We start from the raw sequence: 19,659 nt of genomic DNA, 5'->3' as shown, positions 1-19,659 counted from the left end.
TCAGCAACAGTTTCAAGTGGATTGTACTTCATTTTTCAGAACACCATTCGTTTTTCCCTCGTTTAAGATATTTAAATATCGCAAATATTTAACCATGATAAATAAAATCTGTTCGAACCCAAGTCTGTCTTTCCCCTCTGAACTGTGAGCTGCATGCGGACAGGGCCACACCTGGTGTGTTCCCAGTGCTTACCACAGTGCCTGGCGTGTACCTGGGCCTCGGCCCCGGAGTGAGGCGTGTCTGGTAAAGCAGTCAAAGGTTTTGGCGAAATCTAGGTGCTTCTTTGTGAGCTGGAGTTAGAGAACTGTAAACTCCATCAGCTCTAACTCTGCAGGGCCCCAGAGGGTTACACAGCACAGCAGGTACCGCAAAAACGATTGCTTTTCAGGGGGAAAGAAAGATACTTTCATTAGAAAAAAATTGATGCATATTTTGCATCTCTGTAAGGAACATAAACTTTTATGTGAGCTTTACAATAAAAGAAAATGATAATATTGAATTTCATAAACATGTGTTTTTAATCAACATGCAGTAGCCATACATTTAGTTATCACGTGCACATACTGATGGGTTTTCATGGCTGTGTCTGCTTGTTATATCTCCTCTGTCCCGTCGTTGCCCACCAAGTGAATTTCTATTTATGTTCCTAGACCTCGAGCCAATGTGACCTGTTTTACCAGGCCGGCCCTGGCTCCTAGCTTCCTCCCCCAGCATAGTTGATTTCTCCCTCCTTTAATCTACCAGTGGACCTTATCCATATTGCGTGTGTGTGTGTGTGTGTGTGTGTGTGTGTGTGTAGTAAATAACAGGCTATGTGTTACATGTATATTTTGTTTTAAATTTTTGTCTGTTGTACCAAACAGTGAGTCCCTTGAAGGTAGGGACTATATTCTATTTAACTGCATTTGTAAGCTTCTAGCCTACAGTGTGAAACAGTGGATTTTCCATTTTCTTTTTAATAAGCAAAGTTGTTTATTTTGTTTTTATGATGAATTCCAGCTTTACCTCCAGTACTGGATAGGGTTTGGAGGAAACTTGATGAAGGGGTTTTACCTTCTATAAATAGAAACTAAGCCAACTCTCTGTATCGCCAGTGAATCCATGTCTCAGTATCAGTGAAGAAGAATGTAGATTCCCCCAGATTACCAGTGTCTATGCATTATTTATACAACTCCCTCTGTCTGTTTGATGCATTATGTTTCTACTATTTTTTTCTGCTGATGACAATGACATTTCACAATCAACTTTTGTCCTCTACTACCAGAGATAGATACTGAGTTGCATGAATATGCTAGAGCGGCCCAGGTTTAAAGTTGTCCTAAAAGAGAAATTCCTTTCTGCTCACTAAAGTGTGTGTTTGAGCCTTTCTATGCATTGAAATTATTCTGCAAGTAATATTTTTGAAATATTCTTTTATTTATTTTTAATTTTATAATATGTGCATGATTTATCTATTTTTGAAAACAGCTGCTTATAAAAATGTTATAGGATGTACATATATATGTATATACATATATGTATTTTTAAAACCAGTTGTCGTAATTCCTTTTTTTTTTTCAAATAATTAGAGAGTCACAGAAAGTTGTGTAGGTAGTACAGAGAGGTCTTATATCCCTTTCACCTAGTTTTCCCCATTGGTTACACCTTAAATAACGAAAATATAATATTTTTTAAAAAAAGAAAATTGACATAAGTATACTGGGTCTTTGTAGTCCTGGGTCATCTTATCACATCTGTAGATTCATGTAATCAGGAAACAGAATTAATGAATTTCTTTCAATGCCCAGGTTACTTTTACCAGTTGAGTTTCTGGGAGAGAGAAAGAGAAGCCAGAATTTATATTTAGTGAAACGGCTTTTCCGTTTGGCTGGGATAGTTAAGCTGTGGTTCTTAGCTTGAGGCGGCGTGGAAAGCTGGATGACTCACCAGAACTCATTGAGGACATTGATTTTGTAGGTGTCTAAGCAGGCCAAAGAGTTTCTGGAGTACGTGTACGAAGAGCCCCTGATCGACATCCAGCGGGAGAACCCCATGCTGTACCTGCACGCCGAGCCGCTGGCCACCGTGGTGCGGCTGCGGCAGCGGCTCAGATCGCTGCGAGCCTATTTGTTCAGCTGCCGGGCAGCCGTGGCCGAGGATCTGCGCCGAAGGTAAGAGTCATAAATGTCAGATGGCTTCCGTTTGTTTTTCTTTCCTGCCCTGGGAGGATGGTTAGATGATCTCCAGGGGCCTTTCCAACACAGACCAGCTCCAGTTCTGTGGTTCTCCCTCTGGGCTCATCTTTGACTTTTTCCTCCATGGTCCTCCATCAGGTTGAGCCAAGCAAAATGAAAATAATATTTCAGCATAACTGCAGGCTTTTAACCCAAGGATCGCGTTCCCCAGACGGCGAAGACGTCTCTCACTTATCGGTTAACTTGAGATGATTGTGGCAGTGTCTTCATTGATCACTTCTGTGGTGTTCTACACTTTTCCGAATTTTAATTCCTATGTATCATCAGTAAAAATAAGCATGTTTCAAATATTCCATAACTTTAAAACATTTTTCAGCAGGAAATAAGTAGGTGGTTATTCAAATCTTATTTCCCACAGAGAAAGAAGCTTGGACAGGGATGCAGGCAGTAGGGCTAGGGGTCAAAGGCCCAGGCCCAGGGCCCTGCCCCTTCACGCTCCCGTGGGAGCGGGCTGCCCGCACAGCTTGTCATCTCCGAGTCCATGGGACACAGGTCCACACCAGGCTCAGAGCCTCGAAACCAAACTGAAGGGAACATGTTCCTGCTCTCATCAAACTCCTTCCTTTACAGTTAGATTTTATTGGCATTTAAATTCTCACTTTGGCATATGCGGGCTAGCTTATACTTGACATAATTGTTGATGGTGTTCATAAGCTCTAAAAATACCTTTTAATGTTTTTGTTTTAGTAGAAATGACCAAAAGCATACATTAGTCATGGATTTTGGAGGTACGCCTACGTGCATAAGAACCTTTGGAAAGTTTTAAAAGTGATATAGTTTGCTATTTGAGATCCAATTAGATCCAAAGACACTGACATAACCCCAGGCATCTGAAGAAGACATTTGAAAAAGAACTAAATGTAGATGGTGAAGAATACATAATATCTAGACAAGCTCTCATAAAATAATAATGAAAAGGCAGCTGCCATAAAGCAAAATACTTCTCCATGGTAGTCATCTATTACCTAGTTGTTTTTTAGAAAGCACTAGAAAGTGGTCAGGATTTGTTCTTATAAAGACTAGGCAAATCTTAATGTTAAAATATCAGGGCTTTCCCTGAAAGGCAGTAGAATTACATGTTTCAAACTAATTTACCAACTAAACTATATACAAGACCTTTTACATTAAAGTATGTTTGTTCTTTTATTTTCAGGACCTTTTGGCTTTCCTCAGAGCTGGTTTTTCTCGTGCCTATGTATTTAGACAATATTTAAATGTGCACATAGGAATTATGTTAGATACCTTTCTGATATAATGTTTTACTTTGGTTAAATATGCCAAATCAGGGCACACATTTAGAAATTAAATAGGAGATCCTCCCTTCACATGGAGGACTAAGAATACCTATGCTGTTCCCACAGTCTGGTGGTTTACCACCGTGTACTATGCCTTAGGGCCACCAGGACAGGACAGAGATTCTAGAAAGAAGGCACTCCAAGGCTGTGAGAATTAAGACAGTAGGTCTTTTTGTTCCTCTTGATTTTTCTTCTCTGGACTTGTTCATGACCATTGTGTAGGGCAGTGCCTGGCACGAGGTAGGTGTAGTAAGTATCGCATGGATAAATGGAAGGAAGGAGGGAGGATGAATGTCTATTACAGCGTCACTTTAGACCACTGAACAATGGCTGGTGCCCAATTTAGAGGAAGGAGTTATCTTCCAATTCCTTTTCTTGCTTTCCTATGTGTTAATTAGCACAGTGTCTGACCCATCCGAAACCTTTAAAAATAGTTGTTGAATGAACAAATGAACTACAGACCAAATCTAATCAGTCAAAAAAGATTTAGTGGTGCTGTTTCAGGGGTAAGTCTCAGACCATTCTCTCCTCACTTCCAGCACAGCACCCTGGCCCAGAGTTTGGGGTATTGCAGCACCCTCCGTCTAATCTGTCTCCCTTTCTTTCCAACTGAACCTTCGCACAGGACAAATAAAGAACATGCATGGCATTCAAGATCTGCCCAAATCTAGTTCATTGCATTGCTCTACTCTAACTGTCTTGCACTTCACACACAAATACTTTTGTTACTTTGGTTTCTCTGTACTTAGATGCTTGAGGTTACTATGCCTTTCCAACCTGGCACAGAGCAAAATACGCCAGCAACAAACATCCTTTCTACAGCCTTTTTAAGGGAGAGGGGATTTAAGGGGGACTGGTCTTCTTGAGTTATTTCAAATCTTTTTGATTTATTTTAAATATGACTATTTTGAGAGAGATGTCTAAGAGATTTTCTGGGATGTTCATACTTCTTGCAGCTGGGCCATACTATCAATTCTGCATACTTCAGCCTGGCCAGTGTGACTCAGTGGTTGAGTGTCAGTCAACCCATGCACCAAGAGGTCGCTGGTTCGATTCCCTGTCAGGGCACATGCCCAGGTTGTGGGCCTGATCCCCCAAGGGGGGCACTTGGGGGGCACCAGGAGGTGGCCAGTCGATGTTCTCTCTCATCAGTTTCTGTCTCTCCCACTCTCTCTAAAAATCAATAAAAGAAAAAATTCTGTCTACTTCAGTGTCTACAGAAATAACCATGCACACGAAGGAGACCATCGCCCACCTGATGTGCTAATATCCTGTTGTCAGAGGTCATCTCTTACCTAGTTTTCACTTTTATATGGAATCTGACTTTTTAAAACAAAATTAGCCAGCTGTACCTTTAGAGATGATAAACTTACCCGAAAGCAATACCCCAGGTTCCTTTTGTTTCACCTGGGGCTACAGCAAGGGTGGGGGGTTCAGACAGTGAGAAGAACCTCTGGACACTACTGATCTTACACATCCTTGATAGAAATGAAGAGAGCAGTTGATAGGCAGTAGGGGAACAGAAAAGAGCAAAGAAAGTCCAGTTCTTATCTGGTCGTAAAAGGCATTGTCTCCTTGCCTGGTTTTTACCTCAGTAGAAGCGTAGCCATTAATCTCCAGCAAGTAGGCCCAACATGCTGAAGACTTGTCAGCACCATATAAACAGAATAAAGCAAACTGTTAATATTGCTGTCGTGAGAAAACTGAAAACAGACTGATTAATTGTATTGGCGCTCGACCGCCAGGGAGCCAACTTTGGCCATCGCCTTATTAGGGCAGTCACAGTTTGCTTTTAGGCCTTTTATTATGATGATCGTCCAGTTTTCATCCTCACTGTTTTTGTTATTGTTGTTAAATGAACGTCTTGTTCTTGAACTCATACTGCAAATCTTGACTGGCAGAGGTAATTAGCTTAGAAAAAGTCAATGTCTTCCCTGAAGTCTAAAATGTTTACAGTGCTGACAACTCACTGTTGCTGAGGACTCCCAGATGGCGACCTGCTGGTTGGTTCAAGGCCCAGCTAACTTTTCATGAAGCCTTATTTACAGTGTCCACACGTGAAGGTGCATGAAGAACTCTGGAAAATCGTGGCGCTGTCAGGACACACACGGATCACCAGCCCTTAGGGAAGTCTTTGGGAAGGCCCCAGGGGGAGCGGGCAGGGCCCCTGCCCTGAGCATCCTGCTGAACATGGAGCAGTGGGATATATTTGCAGATCAGAAGTCCCAAATGGGCACCTCAGGGCCAAGTTTGGCCCTCAGACACATTTTATTTGGCCTTTCCGAGATGGCCCCCACTAGGGTTTTTTCTTTATTGATTTTTAGAGAGAGAGGAAGGGAGAGGGAAAGAGAGATAGAATCACCAATGAAGAGAACATTGATTGGCCGCCTCCTGCATGCCCCCTACTGGGGATTTGACCCACAACCTGGGCATTTGCCCTGACCAGGAATTGAACCGGGGACCTCTTGATGCATGGGTTGATGTTCACCCGCTGGGCCCCCACCAGGTTTTTAAACAGTTGCTGACATTTAACTAATCAGGAGTTTTTATGAACATAGAAGATGAAGCTTGCTGTCTGGTTCCCTTAGGAAATCAGCAGCTTTGATTGTACAGCTTCCCTCGTGCCCGAGAGCCGAGAACAGCCATCAGCTTGAGATACTGGACTCGTGCTGTGCCGTGGTCTCTGATCCTACCCTCTCTCCAAACTCAGGGCCATGTGGCTGAAACACATGCTGCCCTGTCGTTCTTATCCCCAGCCTATTTCAGTAGTTTATGTTGGTACCTGTGCCCATGAAGCAATCACAATTTTATCAGTTAAGAAGTACTTTCCCATAAATATGTTATTTGTTCCTTACAATAGCCCCTTTAAATGGGTAGAACAGATGGAATTTAAGGAACAGACTAATAAACCTCAGGGGGATGGGGGGTGGGAAGAGATAAACCAAAGAATATATATGCATACCTTGGACACCGACATTAGGAAGGGGAAAGCAGGAGGGGGTAGGAGTGGAGAGGAGGGGATCAATGGGGGAAAAGGGGGGACATCTGTAATACTTTCAACAATAACAAGAAAGAGAAAGAACTTGACTCTGAGATACTACAGGACTGGCCTGAGGTGACAGAGCTGGTAAGCAGTAGGGCCCGTGCCCAGGTCGCTGCTGTTTTCCCTGGTGTGTTCGCTCTGGGTGATGGTGGTGTCCACAGGTCTCCAGACTCTTCCGAGGAATCGCTTCCCATTCTGAAGCCTTGCTGGAGGTCCTCTAGGACAGTGCGAAGGAAGGCGGGAGGTGCAGCCAGCACTGTCCCACGAGGGGGAGGGTGGGCTGGCTGACCGGCACGCCTGCGCGCACTGCCGGCCGGCAGCCTTGCAGAGCGAGGCCTGGCCGCCGGCTCCGCTCACCGCGCCTTCTCCTGGCTGGTGTTTACCAGGCCTTTGCATTTCGCAGACCTGTACGTTTAAAATAAAACTGTGGAGATATCTATAGGGTTGTCTTATATAAATGTTTGTAGCCAAAACAAACTTAAACATTACCACCTGTTTCTCCCTATTATTTCATAAAAGGATATAAGAACATAGTAACACTAAAAAAAAAAAAAAAAGGCAAACAGCCTCAAAATCAAACAGCTTTATAAAATCAAATAGATTTACATGTATTCTACTATTCTTTTTTTTTCCCTCTCATTTACCTTGGACTGCTAAAAACATCACCAGACCCGTACCAGCTGTTTAGACCAACTTTTCCGAAATCCTGATTTAAGTCATATTTTCTCTTCTGAGTGAAGTGAAACCATCCGGTCAGGGAAAGACATCCTCGCAGTGGATGTGGCTGCTTGAGTATTTCCCGTGCTCTATCAAAACATGATTTGGGGACTTGGGGTGTCTGGTGAATCCAAAGTTTCTATTACGATATAAAGTTAAAATGGGTTTCTCCCCAAACACTGGTTGAGGCCGGTGGGCAGTATGAAGCCTGTTCTCCCAGCTGCTCAGAGCAGAGTGTGTCAGTTTGGAGGATACATCGATCCTACTTATCTGTCAAGTTCAGTCCTTGGCTTAGGCCATTCCAAAGCAATGTAACAGCTTAATTGGGGCTCTCAAGAGAGTATGAAAAGTGATTCTTCTACCTTCTAAACCACTTTCTCTGTCTTTGGGTTCACATATTATTTGAAATTATACTTTTATCCAGCGTTAGTTCTCAGTGACATATCAGCTTTTAATGTCCATCAGAAAGACCGCCATTTTTATTAACGTTGTGTATTGTGATGAGTACCAGAAAAAACAGTGTGTGTGTGTGTGTGTGTTGTCAGAATCTCATTGCTTCCTCTTCCTTCAAGCAAAACTTAGCAGCTTGCTAAGCTCTTAGATGAGTCCCCATAAATGTCACCTTTTTGCCCAGATTCCCTTTCCACTCCTTCCCTTGTTACCCCAGGGACAGCTGTCTTTCTAGTGAGTTCACTGGAGGAAGGCGAAGTTCAAAGGTTGAAGTGTCCTTTGGATGCCTATTAATGTGTCCAAAACTGAGCTCTTGATGTCCCTGCCCCTACTCCCATCGCAAACTGTTTCTCCTGCAGGCTCCCCCACTGGCCAATAGGCACTTCCTTCCACCCAGGTGTTCAGGCCAGACTCCTCTCTCACGTTCCACATCCAGCCCGCCAGCAAACCCTGTCAGCTTCACCTTCAGAGTAGATCCACCTATCACCACATCCACTGCTGCTGCTCGGGTTCAAGCCACTATCTTTCCCCTGAACTATTGCAGGAACGGGTCTCCTCCTTCCGTTCTTAAGACTACAGCTAGAGTTTATGTGTAGATTAGATGATGTCACCCCTGACCCAAACTATCTAATAGCTTCACCTTTTGCTCTAAGTAAAAGCCAAGGTCCCATGTGGTCTCGTCCCCCATTACCTCTCTGTCCTCTTCTCACTACTTGCCCCTCATTTTCTCTGTTCCAGTCACTGAGGCCATTCTGTTGAGCACATCAAGCAGGCTCCTACGTGAGTTCTGTACTTGTCCTCCAACCCTCACCCCCACATAACTACAGAGCTTGCTTCCTTGCCTCCTTTTTATCTTAACTTACCTTAATGAAATAGCCTTGACCACTCTATTTAAAATGGCAGCCAATGAATAGTCATGGGGATGTGAAGTACAGCATAGGGAATAGTCGTTAATATTGTAATAACTGTATATGGTGTCAGATGGGTATAAGACTTATGGAGTGATCACTTTGTAAGGTATATAAAGGCCTAATCACTATGTTGTACACCTGAAACTAATATAATATTGTATGTCAACTGTAATTGAACTTTTAAAATTAATCTGAAAAAAATTAAAAAATTTTTTATTACACATAAATAAATAAATGAATGCTGTTCATTACAGAAAGCTAAAACAAGAAAGCCATGCATTATTTGACCATTTTGGTGCATATCCTTCCAGACCTTTTTTTCTAGCTTCATACCATACTTGCTACTTTTAACCCAGTCACTTTACTAAGAATGGTGTATCTTTTTATGCCAGCAACTATTTGTCTAAAGCATCATGAATCACTGAGTGAAAATGGTGTTTTGTTGTATAAGCATACCTATGTATTATTGATTTTGGAAGAAGTAAATGAAGAAATTATTCAGTGTACCCAACAAAAGATTGCATGTGCTAGTAATGAATGAGCTGGGAGGGAGAATTTTAGATCAACACCTTCTCTTGTCCCCTACCTCCCCCGCGCCCCAAAAAGTCAGATGTATTAGGTTGAGAGATTTTCTGTTACAGAAAGAAAAGATTGTGCACTGTTGTGAATTGAATACACTTAATTTAGGAGGCTAGCTTATTAAGAATATATCTCTTGGGGTGGCCTAGTTTTTAAAACAGTCTACACAAAGTGGACTTGCTGTAAGTCTGAGCTGCATATGAGGAGTATCTTATCACTGAAATCTGAGATCTAAATGTGCAGCCAACAAAGTCTGGCTAATATTGAATTTTAGAAGAATAAGCCCATTTTAGCAACAATATCACTAAATTGGTCTCATTAATGACCCGCAATTATTAGCACTTCCAAGTGTATAGAAAAACCATTCTTTAAGCTCAATAAATGAATACAACTCTTTATGTTCTTTGTAAGATTCAATATTAGCCAGACTTATGGCTAATTTTCAAGTTAGCTAATTAAAAGTGGCATTAGCTGCAGTTAGGGCTTTAGTCTCAACAGACTAGCTGCATGAACCTATCAGGGCTTAGGAACTACTAAGACACAGGATGTCTTTTTGATAGTTTTTGAAAGCATCGTTCTCACTCTACATCAAGAATTCTTTTCCCTTGGATGACTTCTAGAACTAAAGTTTTCAAGTTATCTGACCTCTTGATTTCCAAATAGCTCCTCTCCCTTCATTTTCTCTAGAGAGTCTTTCAGCACATTATACATATACCAATATCAGCACTCTGAAAGGACCTACAGAAAAAAAGTGTCATTCAAAACTAAACAGATAAACTTTGAAAAAAGAACTCTGGCAAGTTATATATTATTTTACTGTAATATACACATAGCTTTTTAAATTTGTTTTATCCTCACCCGAGGACATTTTTCCATATTTTGTTCAGATAGAGTTGGAGAGAGAGAGAAAAAAAAACATTGATATGAAAGGGACACATTGAGTGGTTGCCACCCTCACGACCCAACCAGGGCCAGGGACAAACTGCAACCGAGGTACGTGCCCTTAGCGGGAACCGAACCCAGGTCTCTCTGGACCGCAGGCCAACACTAACCGCTGAGCCAAACCGGCCAGGGCTATACACATAGCTTTTTATTTACTGAGAAATCCTTCAGAGAGTTTGAAAGTGATTTTATCTTACTCTGAGATTAAATGAAATATACATAAATCATTTAAAATTGTTTTCTAAGAGACAACAAAAAATAAAACTTATTGAGGGAAAGTGTTATATCCTTGGAACTGTTAGAAAATACCATAAGAATTTGAGCTAGGATCTGTAATAACTGTCCTACAATCTGTCACTTTTATAACAGGACCCCAGAATAATCACAACCAAAATTACTTCCGAAGTATTTCTACTCCAGGGAGATTGTTGCTAAGAAACTTAAGCACAATTTCTGACTGAGCAGGTAAAAGAGACCCTTATTTTCCATAATCATCTACCAAGATATAATATCTGATGCAACCTTGCCACTTTGTCAGCCAATGAGATTAGCAAAATGAGTTATCTAGAAAAAATGATTGAAGTTTGTTTCTTCCACATGGGTTGCTATCGAAATATCTGCCTTTGATTTCAAATTGTTTTTCCATTAGCTAGGAGCATAGCTGGACATACGAGTCCTGTACACATGCAGCCTAATGTGACTATTTCAGGAAGAGTTTACAGCTCATATCAAGAACACCAAATTGCATCTCCCTGGGCATGCTTCACAGTGATGTTGCTGATTTCGGCGTGGGCGCAGTGCCCTCCAAAGGAAGACTCTGGGGCTCTCAACACAGCGCAGGTTACCTACCCTGGAGCACATCTGTTTGGAAAACACAGCAAAATACATGCATAAGTGATTTTCCTTTTTATAGTATTCCTTATGCGCCTCTATTCATATTCTTCCTGTAGAACCTTATGATTTAGAATCAAATCGGAGATTTTTCTTTGATGTTGTGTTATCTTTTCTATTTCGTGTGTAAGTATGTGTGTGTGTGTGTGTGAGAGAGAAAGAGAGGTCTTGTGTTTAAAGCCTATTACATGTTTTGATAATTCCATTACAAACAGTTTTTTTTTTTCATTTTAATCATTGGGTTTTTATTTTTTATTGAATTTATTAGGGTAATATTGGTTAATAAAATTATGTAGATTTCAGGTATACAGCTCTATCGTACATCATCTGTGTATTGTATTTTGTGTTTACCACCCCAAGTCAAGTCTCCTTCCATCACCTCTTATCCCTCCACACCCTCTTCTACCTCCCCCACCCCACCCCTTCCCTCTGGCAATTACCATACTGTTGTCTGTGTCATGAGTCTTTCTTTTTTTTTGCCTAATCCCTTCACCCTTTTCACCCAGCCCCAACCACCTCCCCTCTGACAGCTGTCAGTCTGTTCTCTGTATCCATGAGTCTGTCTCCACTTTGTTTGTTAGTTTATTTTGTTCATCATATTCCCCATAGGAGTGAAATCATATGGTACTTCTTTCTCTGACTGGCTTATTTCACGGAGCACAATACTCTCCAGGTAATCACTGGGTTTTTAAATGCTGGGTGTGCAGCTCTGAGAACTGAGCCTCAGGGAGACGGCGATGGCATTAAATCTATCGGAATCCTGCCAAGGGTCTGCCCACTTCAGAGCCCGGCTTAGTTCCTTTTCTCTCGTGAGCATCAGGGCTTGGTGGGAGCTGAGTTGAAGTCCTCAGAAATTAGTCGGGTTAATTGAGTCTTGATGTATTTGACTCGCTGTCCTGGTACAAATGGAACGAGGAACCCCCTACCTCTTTTGTAAGGATTCCTGCCTTTGATTTCCTAGGCAATTATCTCTGCATTTTTAACCTCAAGTACCAGCTGCATAATATAAGGGCTCTGAATCATATATGATCTCTTTCCTTAATTTTCATCTTTTCTCACCTTTCTCATTAGAGCAATGTATAATGAAGCCTGAGTTACCTTCTCAGTGTGTCAGGCAATTCTAAAGATGATAAAACAGAAAATGTTGGCACTAGAAATGATTGTGCTAGTTGGTTTTCATGATCCTTTAGCAGCTTTCTTCATTGTTCTTTGGTGTCAGAGACCTTGACAGTGCCACCTGCCAGTGGTGGGTAAGTGAACTGTAGAGTTGACTCTCCTTCTTATGTTTGTCCTTTGGCTCTGGTGTCAGGACCAACCAGATGAACTTGCATTGGCATGAGCAGGCTGTCCTCGTGGTTGGCCTGCTGGAGAAACGCTGTCAGACCTGATGATTAACAGGCCTGTGGTTCAGTGAGCTCACTTAATGCACAGAAATCCGGAACACAGCAGTCTCATCACAAAACAAAAGGCACCTCCCTACTGCAGCAAAAATCCTGTTTACCAAACGATTGCTAAGTCAGTTTGCAGCTTTTGGTTCCTAACACGTGGAAGTTTGGAGGGAACATTGGAGAAATTAGTAATTACCTTGTAACATTTTAGTAAAAACTTGATGCATTTCCATTGAAAAAACGCAGGATGTGTGTGTACAAATGTATGTGTTTGAAAGAGCTTCCCGCTGGGTCCATCCCATTTTCTTTAGGCCAGTGGTTCTCAACCTTCCTAATGCCGGGACCCTTATATATACTTCCTCATGTTGTATGTGGGCGCATCTGCATGTGGGCGGACCCGCCTGGAGACGGACAGAGGAGCGGTGTCTCGGTTCCTAAGACCATCTGACATATGTGTTTTCAGATAGTCTTAGGCGACCCCTGTGAAAGGGTCGTTTGACCCCCAGAGGGGTCGCGACCCCCAGGTTGAGAACCGGTGCTTCAGGCCTTTCCAGGGCCAGGCTCCATCAGTTACCCCAACTTCTTATCTGCAGCTCTGCTTTTGCACTAGCTTCTCCATTTTATCATACAAATAAGCCCACGTCTCTCCCATGTTTAAGAATCCTTTCTTAGCCCTACATCCTTCTTTAGCTCTGCCTGGGCCCATTTCTCTCCTTTCAGGAGTAAACCAGCTCTTCACCCTTCTGCAGTCTGGCTTCCCTCTTCCTCCCCTGAAACCATTCTGTCTGAGGTCATTTGTGACTCCCTTTTGCCAGATCCAGCTGACACTTTTCCATTATTCGACCTCTCTGCTGCCTTTGCTGCCATTGACCCTCTTCTTGAAATTCTCTGCTTCCTTGACTTCCCTGACCTGGCTCTTCTGCTCTGTCCCCCGTCAAGCTGCTCCTTCCCACTCTTCTTCCTGCAGCCGCTTCGTAAATAGTACTGTTTGGCCGGAGCCCAGTCTTCCCTGTTTCCCTGACATGTCCTGCCCTGGGCTGCCGTTCGTTCTCGTGGCTCCCCTCACACCCGTGGGCTGGGGCACGCGGACCTCCTGCCTGACTCTTGGACAACTCTACTTGGCCAGTTCCAGACCTCTGTCCTGGCAGCTGCTACCTTTCCTCCCCGAACACAGCTCCTCTTCCTCGTTCCCATGTCAGTAAATGGAACTGCCATTTAACCTGCTGGATCATGCTGGCAAACTGATGGCTAACTGAGTAATCCCAAATTCCTTCCTGGCCTTCACTTCCTGTTAGTTGTCGTGACCTGTGGATCCCACTACAGAAACTTTTCTGGAAATTTCCCTCCAACCCCAGGCAACCATTTAAAAAATTCTGTTAGGCCCCTATCACTTCTCACTTAGTTTACCAGAAACACAATGATCCATCTCTTCATTCTCCTGCTCCCTTCCCGTTCTCCGGGCAGTGATCTTTTGAGGCACTGCCAGTGGTGGGTGAGTGAACTGTAGAGTTGACTCTCCTTCTGCCTGGAGCGCTTCCCTACCACCGTGTATCTGAGGGCACGCCAGACCTCTCATTCTGGCTGCATCCCCTTTCTAAGCCCATACCCCGCATTTCCCCCACCCCAACGTGTACACCCACACACCTCCTTCCCCTCCACAGACAGCGGTTTCCTAGAGCATCATACCCCTCTGGCCCCTGCTCCTACTCGCTGCTCCTCCACCGGGACTGCCCATCCTTCCACCTGTTCAGACCAAATCTGTTCTTCGAGTCACTGAACAAGTGGAGACTTGTGGGTTCTCTGAGGCCTTCCCTGACCAGGGGTTCCACAGGCTCCCCTCACCCCTGTGGGGGTTCTCTGAGTCCCTTCCTGACCAGGGGTTCTGCAGGCTCCCCTCACCCCTGCGGGGGCTCTCTGAGGCCGTCCCTGACCAGGGGTTCCGCAGGCTCCCCTCACCCCTGCGGGGGTTCTCTGAGGCCCTCCCTGACCAGGGGTTCCGCAGGCTCCCCTCACCCCTGCGGGGGTTCTCTGAGGCCCTCCCTGACCAGGGGTTCCGCAGGCTCCCCTCACCCCTGCGGGGGTTCTCTGAGGCCCTCCCTGACCAGGGGTTCTGCAGGCTCCCCTCACCCCTGCGGGGGTTCTCTGAGGCCCTCCCTGATCAGGGGTTCTGCAGGCTCCCCTCACCCCTGCGGGGTTCTCTGCGGCCCTCCCTGACCAGGGGTTCCTCAGGCTCCCCTCACCCCTATGGGGGTTCTCTGAGGCCCTCCCTGACCAGGGGTTCCGCAGGCTCCCCTCACCCCTGCGGGGGTTCTCTGAGGCCCTCCCTGACCAGGGGTTCCGCAGGCTCCCCTCACCCCTGCAGGGGTTCTCTGAGGCCCTCCCTGACCAGGGGTTCCGCTGGCTCCCCTCACCCCTACGGGGGTTCTCTGAGGCCCTCCCTGACCAGGGGTTCTGCAGGCTCCCCTCACTCCTGTAGGCAGGACTGTAGGGCTCAGCATTGCACGCCGTGAACCAGAACTGTCTGCTTACAGGTCTGTTTACCTCACTGGTCTGCATATTCTCAGATGTGAAAAAATCTTCACTTGGACTCCAGATCTCCAGCGCCTAGCACAATGCCTGCCACATGTCATGTACCCAGCATCTACTTATCACAGTGAAATTCGAGACAGCCACATGCTGATTGTAGGTCCTGATTTAGGTTTTCACCATAGTGACAAGTCACAGAGGTCATAAGGCTGGACTTTATTTGCATTAAATTCATGGAAGATATGATCACACAGTCATGTTTCCTGACAAACAGTGCAAATAATCATCCATTCTTTCTTGAAAACATTAATAGTAGAAATTAATGCTGTACTGACTAACTTAAGGGGACACGGAGCTTTGCCTCCCAGACAGGAGTGGTTCCCTAGCAGTCCCTGAAGTGGCAGCCAACTTATCTCTGCATCTCCTGCAGAGCCTCGGCCTCTCCTAGTCAGACTGCAGGCAGCTTAAGGCCACCCCAGCATGCCTGGTCCTGCGGGTTCTCCACAACCCCTTCCACTGCTCAGAGCCTAGGGGGATGGCCCCTGGGAGTCCCTGCTTGTCACATCCCTTTCCTAACGCCCTCCTGTCAGAAGGGCCGACTTGTACATCTAAGCCACAGCAGGGAAAATCCCTGGGCGTCACTCTGGTGGGAAGTTGCCGAGGCTTTTCTGGGCTGGGCTTTTATGTCATTATTTACCCTGCGCATCCCCTGTGGATGGTCTGCCTGGGGAGATTTTCAGAGAACGTCTTGCAGATTCAGTCTGCCTTGAAGACGGGACGGGAGAGAGGAGAAACTGACAGCAGGAGTGAGGCTAGATTTTCTGATCCTGCCTTCGACCCTCACCTCCTCTAAGCGGAGGACTGCATGCCTACCTCTAAATAGCTGCAAAATACCTTCTTCTAAGTTTACTTACGTTAAGAAGCATCACTCTAAGAGACACATTTTAATTTCGCTCAACCGTCCCTCTCAGGAAATTTATTCTCATAGTTGACTTCAGTGCTTTCAAGCCCAATGTTGTCCTCCAGGGAGAAAACGCTGATTGGCATTATCTGTACTCAAAGTCTCAATTTTTTATGACCACCACTAAATCTGGACACGACATCTTTTCCAGACATCATAAGCTCGCCTTTATCTTTTCTGCATATATTGCATTTTCCAATTCTTCATGTCTGTTATGACTGACCTCATGTGAATTGCAGCGTTAGACACCGGAAGAGTGGTAGATAGGAGCCAGAGATAAGGTGCTGCTGGAGGGGCTTCGCATCTCTTCCAAAGGGAGAGGGAAAATAAACACTTGTGAAATATATTTACACACACAGAAACACTAAATAAATGCACAGCTAAGTTCAGCTGTACAAGAGGAAGTATTAGAAGGAGGGTTAGAGATGACTATGCCCAAAGTTGGTTAGTTATTGTGAGAAGAAGAATAATGAACTGTTTGGAAGCAAGAAGAACCCAGGCTGGTAAGGAAAAGCTCAGAAATAAACCCACACACATATGGTAAATTAAGTTATGGCCAAACAGCCAAGAATATACAATGGCAAAAGGACAGTCTCTTGTATAAATGGTGTTGGGAAAACTGCACAGCCACATGCAAAAGAATGAAACTGGACCAGTGTCTTACACCATACACAAACTTAGTTAAAAATGGGTTAAACACTTGAACATAAGATATGAAACTCCTAGAAGAGAACAGGCGGTAAGCTTCTGGACATAGGTCTTGGCAATGATTTTTTTAATGTGACACTGAAAGCAAAAATGAACAAGTGGGTCTACATCAAACTAAAAAGCTTCTGCACAACAAACCATCAACAACATGAAAAGACAACCTAGGGAATGGGAGAAAATAATTGCAAATCATATAGCTGATAAGGGGTTAATAGCCAAAATATAGAAAGAATTCATACAACTCAATTGCAAAAATCAAACAATCCTATTTTTACAAAAAGGGCAGAAATCTAAATAGACATTTTTCCAACGAAGACATTCAAATAGCCAACAGGTAAATGAAAAGATGCTCAGTATCACAAATTGTCAGGAAACTACAGTCAATACCATAAATGAGATATTGCCTCACACCTGTCAGAATGGCCACTGTCAAAAATTTAAAAACTATCAAGTGTTGGTGAGGATGTGGGAAAAAGGGAACCCTTGTGTACTGTTGGTGGGATCATAAACTGATGCAGCCACTAAGGAAAACAGTATGGAGGTTCCTCAAAAAAATAAAAATAAAACCACCGTACGATCTAGCAATTCCACTTCTAGGTATTTATCTGAAAAAAAAAGAGATATATGCACCCCCATGTTCACTGCAGCATTATTTACAATAGGCAGTTATGGAAACAACTAGAAAATGTGTATATAAAAACAATGGAATATTATTCAGCTATAAAAAAGAATGAAATTTTGCCATTTGCAACAACATGGATGGATCTTGAGGGGTTTATGCTAAGTAAAATAAGTCAGACTGAGAAAGACAAATACCATATGATCTCACTTATATGTGAAATCTGAGAAACAAAATGAAAAACAAAAAATAAAGAAACCAAACTCATAGATACAGAGAACATACTGGTGGTTGCCAGATGTGCTTGTGGGGGATGGGTGAAGGGAGTCAAAAGGTATAAACTTCCAGTTGTAAAATAAATAAGTCATGGGATGTAATGTACAGCATGGTGACTATAGTTAATAGTGTACTGCATATGTGACAGATGTTAAAGAGACTTTTAGTGGTGATTATTTCACAGTGTATACAACTATCAAACCATTATGTTGTGCACCTGAAACTAATACAGAGTGGGGGGAAAAGTAGGGTTACAGTTGTGAGTACACAAAACTGTTCATTCTTGTATTATCATTTCTTAATTATTGTATTCTTTTCTATGTGAGCAACTGTAAACCAACTTTTGTGCCATCCTGAATAATATAATGGTATATGTCAATTATACCTTCATAAAAACTTTTTTAAAAACTAGATATTGTCACCCTGGCCAGTTTGGCTCAGCGGTTAGAGCATTGGCCCACGAACCAGAGAATCCTGGGTTTGGTACCCACTAACGGCACATACCTCTGTTGCAGTTCATCCCCGTCCCCAGCCCCGGTTGGGGTCATGTGGGTGGCAACTGGTCAATGTGTCTCTCTCACATCAATGTTTCTCTCTCTCTCTCTTCCTCCCACTGTATCTGAAAATAAATGCGAAAATGAGGATAAAAAATAAAATAAAAACTGGCTATTGTCTTTATTGCTCATCATCTGTGTTCACTGACATACCCACCAGCAGTTGTGCAGCACCTGGCTGATTTCCAGCACTCCTCAGTGTTTGTCCACTGGAAAACTGGCTATAGACTCTAGGATGGGAATACCATTATGATTTGGTTTATAAATTTATAAATAATTATTTTACCCTATCTATTCTGTCATAGAATGTTGGGATTTTGGAGCAGAAAGAACTTTAAGTAGCAAAAACATCATAGATCTGCTGCCCTGCATTTGTCCCTGCTACAGTTGCCTTCCTTCTAACTCTTTCTCTAGCTGACCTAGTACAAACAACGGAAGAGACAGAAACTAATTCTGAAATGATTTTCCAGCCTACTCACTTGGTTCACTCTGTCTCCATTTATCAGCCTTGCTGCCACATTCTTTTCATTTTACCTGATTTAAAGGATTTCATTAATAAGCAGTCACCTTTGAAAAAGATTATGCCTTCCATTCAACCGTGTTCAGACATACTCTGCTCCTGTATGAGATTATTGTACATGGCCAGCCTCACAATCCCACTGGAAGACTGTGTTCCTGTGTTCCCTCTTTTGCACATGTGTTTGGGTCTCCAGTCTTCTTGCGAATGCATATATATATATATTTTTTTTTTTTTTTCCCCCACCAAACTCTATATACTATTTTTTTCTTATACATACATACATACCTATGATAGTTTAATTTATAAATTAGGCACAGGAAGAGATTAACAATAAGAGCCAATAATAAAATAGAACAATCACAATACTAGAATAAGGGTTATTTGAACACAGGTGCTGCAATAGCACCACAGTCAATGGGATAACCAAGACGCCTGCTAAATGACTGAAAGGATGGGTAGTATGTACAGTGTGGATACACTGGACGAAGCGGTGGTTACATCCCCGGTGGGACGGAGCAGGACAGTGTGGGATTGCATCACACTGCTACTTAGAATGGTGCACAGTTTAAAACTTATGAATTACTTCTGGAATGTTGCATTTAATAATTTCAGACCTTGGGTAACTGAAGCCATAGGAAGTTAAAAAACCACAGATTGAGGGGCAGAGGTTGGGTAGGGGGAACTACTGTATTTTTTTAAAAATCTGTAAATGCAATGTTAGATTCTGGGTTGGATCTTTGAACAGAAAAAGGACATTAGTGAAATAATTGGTGAAATATGAATAAAGTCTGTAATTTACATAGTAGTTCATTTTTTTGGTTTTGATCAATGTACCATGGTTGTATAATATGTTAATATTAAGGGAAGCCAGGTAAAGGGTGGATGAATGATTTAATCTCTAGGATTTGTTAAGTAATGCATATACTTAATTGAAAGACTGTATAATGAATTTCCTAGTGAGCTGGATGGATATTAGTTCAGTTCTTGTAAACTTTGGCAACACATATTATCAGGAGAGTTTTTGTTTGTTTAACACTGATTTCT

At 43.2% G+C, this 19,659-nt stretch overlaps 1 protein-coding gene across 3 annotated transcripts in view; it reads left to right on the top strand.

Moving 5' to 3' along the window:
* The window catches only part of PLEKHM3 (pleckstrin homology domain containing M3), a 171,158-nt gene that overhangs the window by 73,753 nt on the left and 77,746 nt on the right, over window positions 1–19,659 (top strand). For all 3 annotated transcript variants that reach the window (XM_036254483.1, XM_036254484.1, XM_036254485.1), the window contains one exon: window positions 1,958–2,151. In XM_036254483.1, the coding sequence (XP_036110376.1) occupies window positions 1,958–2,151 (194 nt within the window). The remainder of the gene's footprint in view (window positions 1–1,957; window positions 2,152–19,659) is intronic.

This window comes from Molossus molossus, unplaced genomic scaffold (genome assembly GCF_014108415.1).
Source record: "Molossus molossus isolate mMolMol1 unplaced genomic scaffold, mMolMol1.p scaffold_m16_p_11, whole genome shotgun sequence".
Lineage (NCBI taxonomy): Eukaryota > Metazoa > Chordata > Mammalia > Chiroptera > Molossidae > Molossus > Molossus molossus.
The sequence above is the reverse complement of the archived record's forward strand: the minus strand, read 5'-3'. Positions and strand labels throughout refer to the sequence as shown.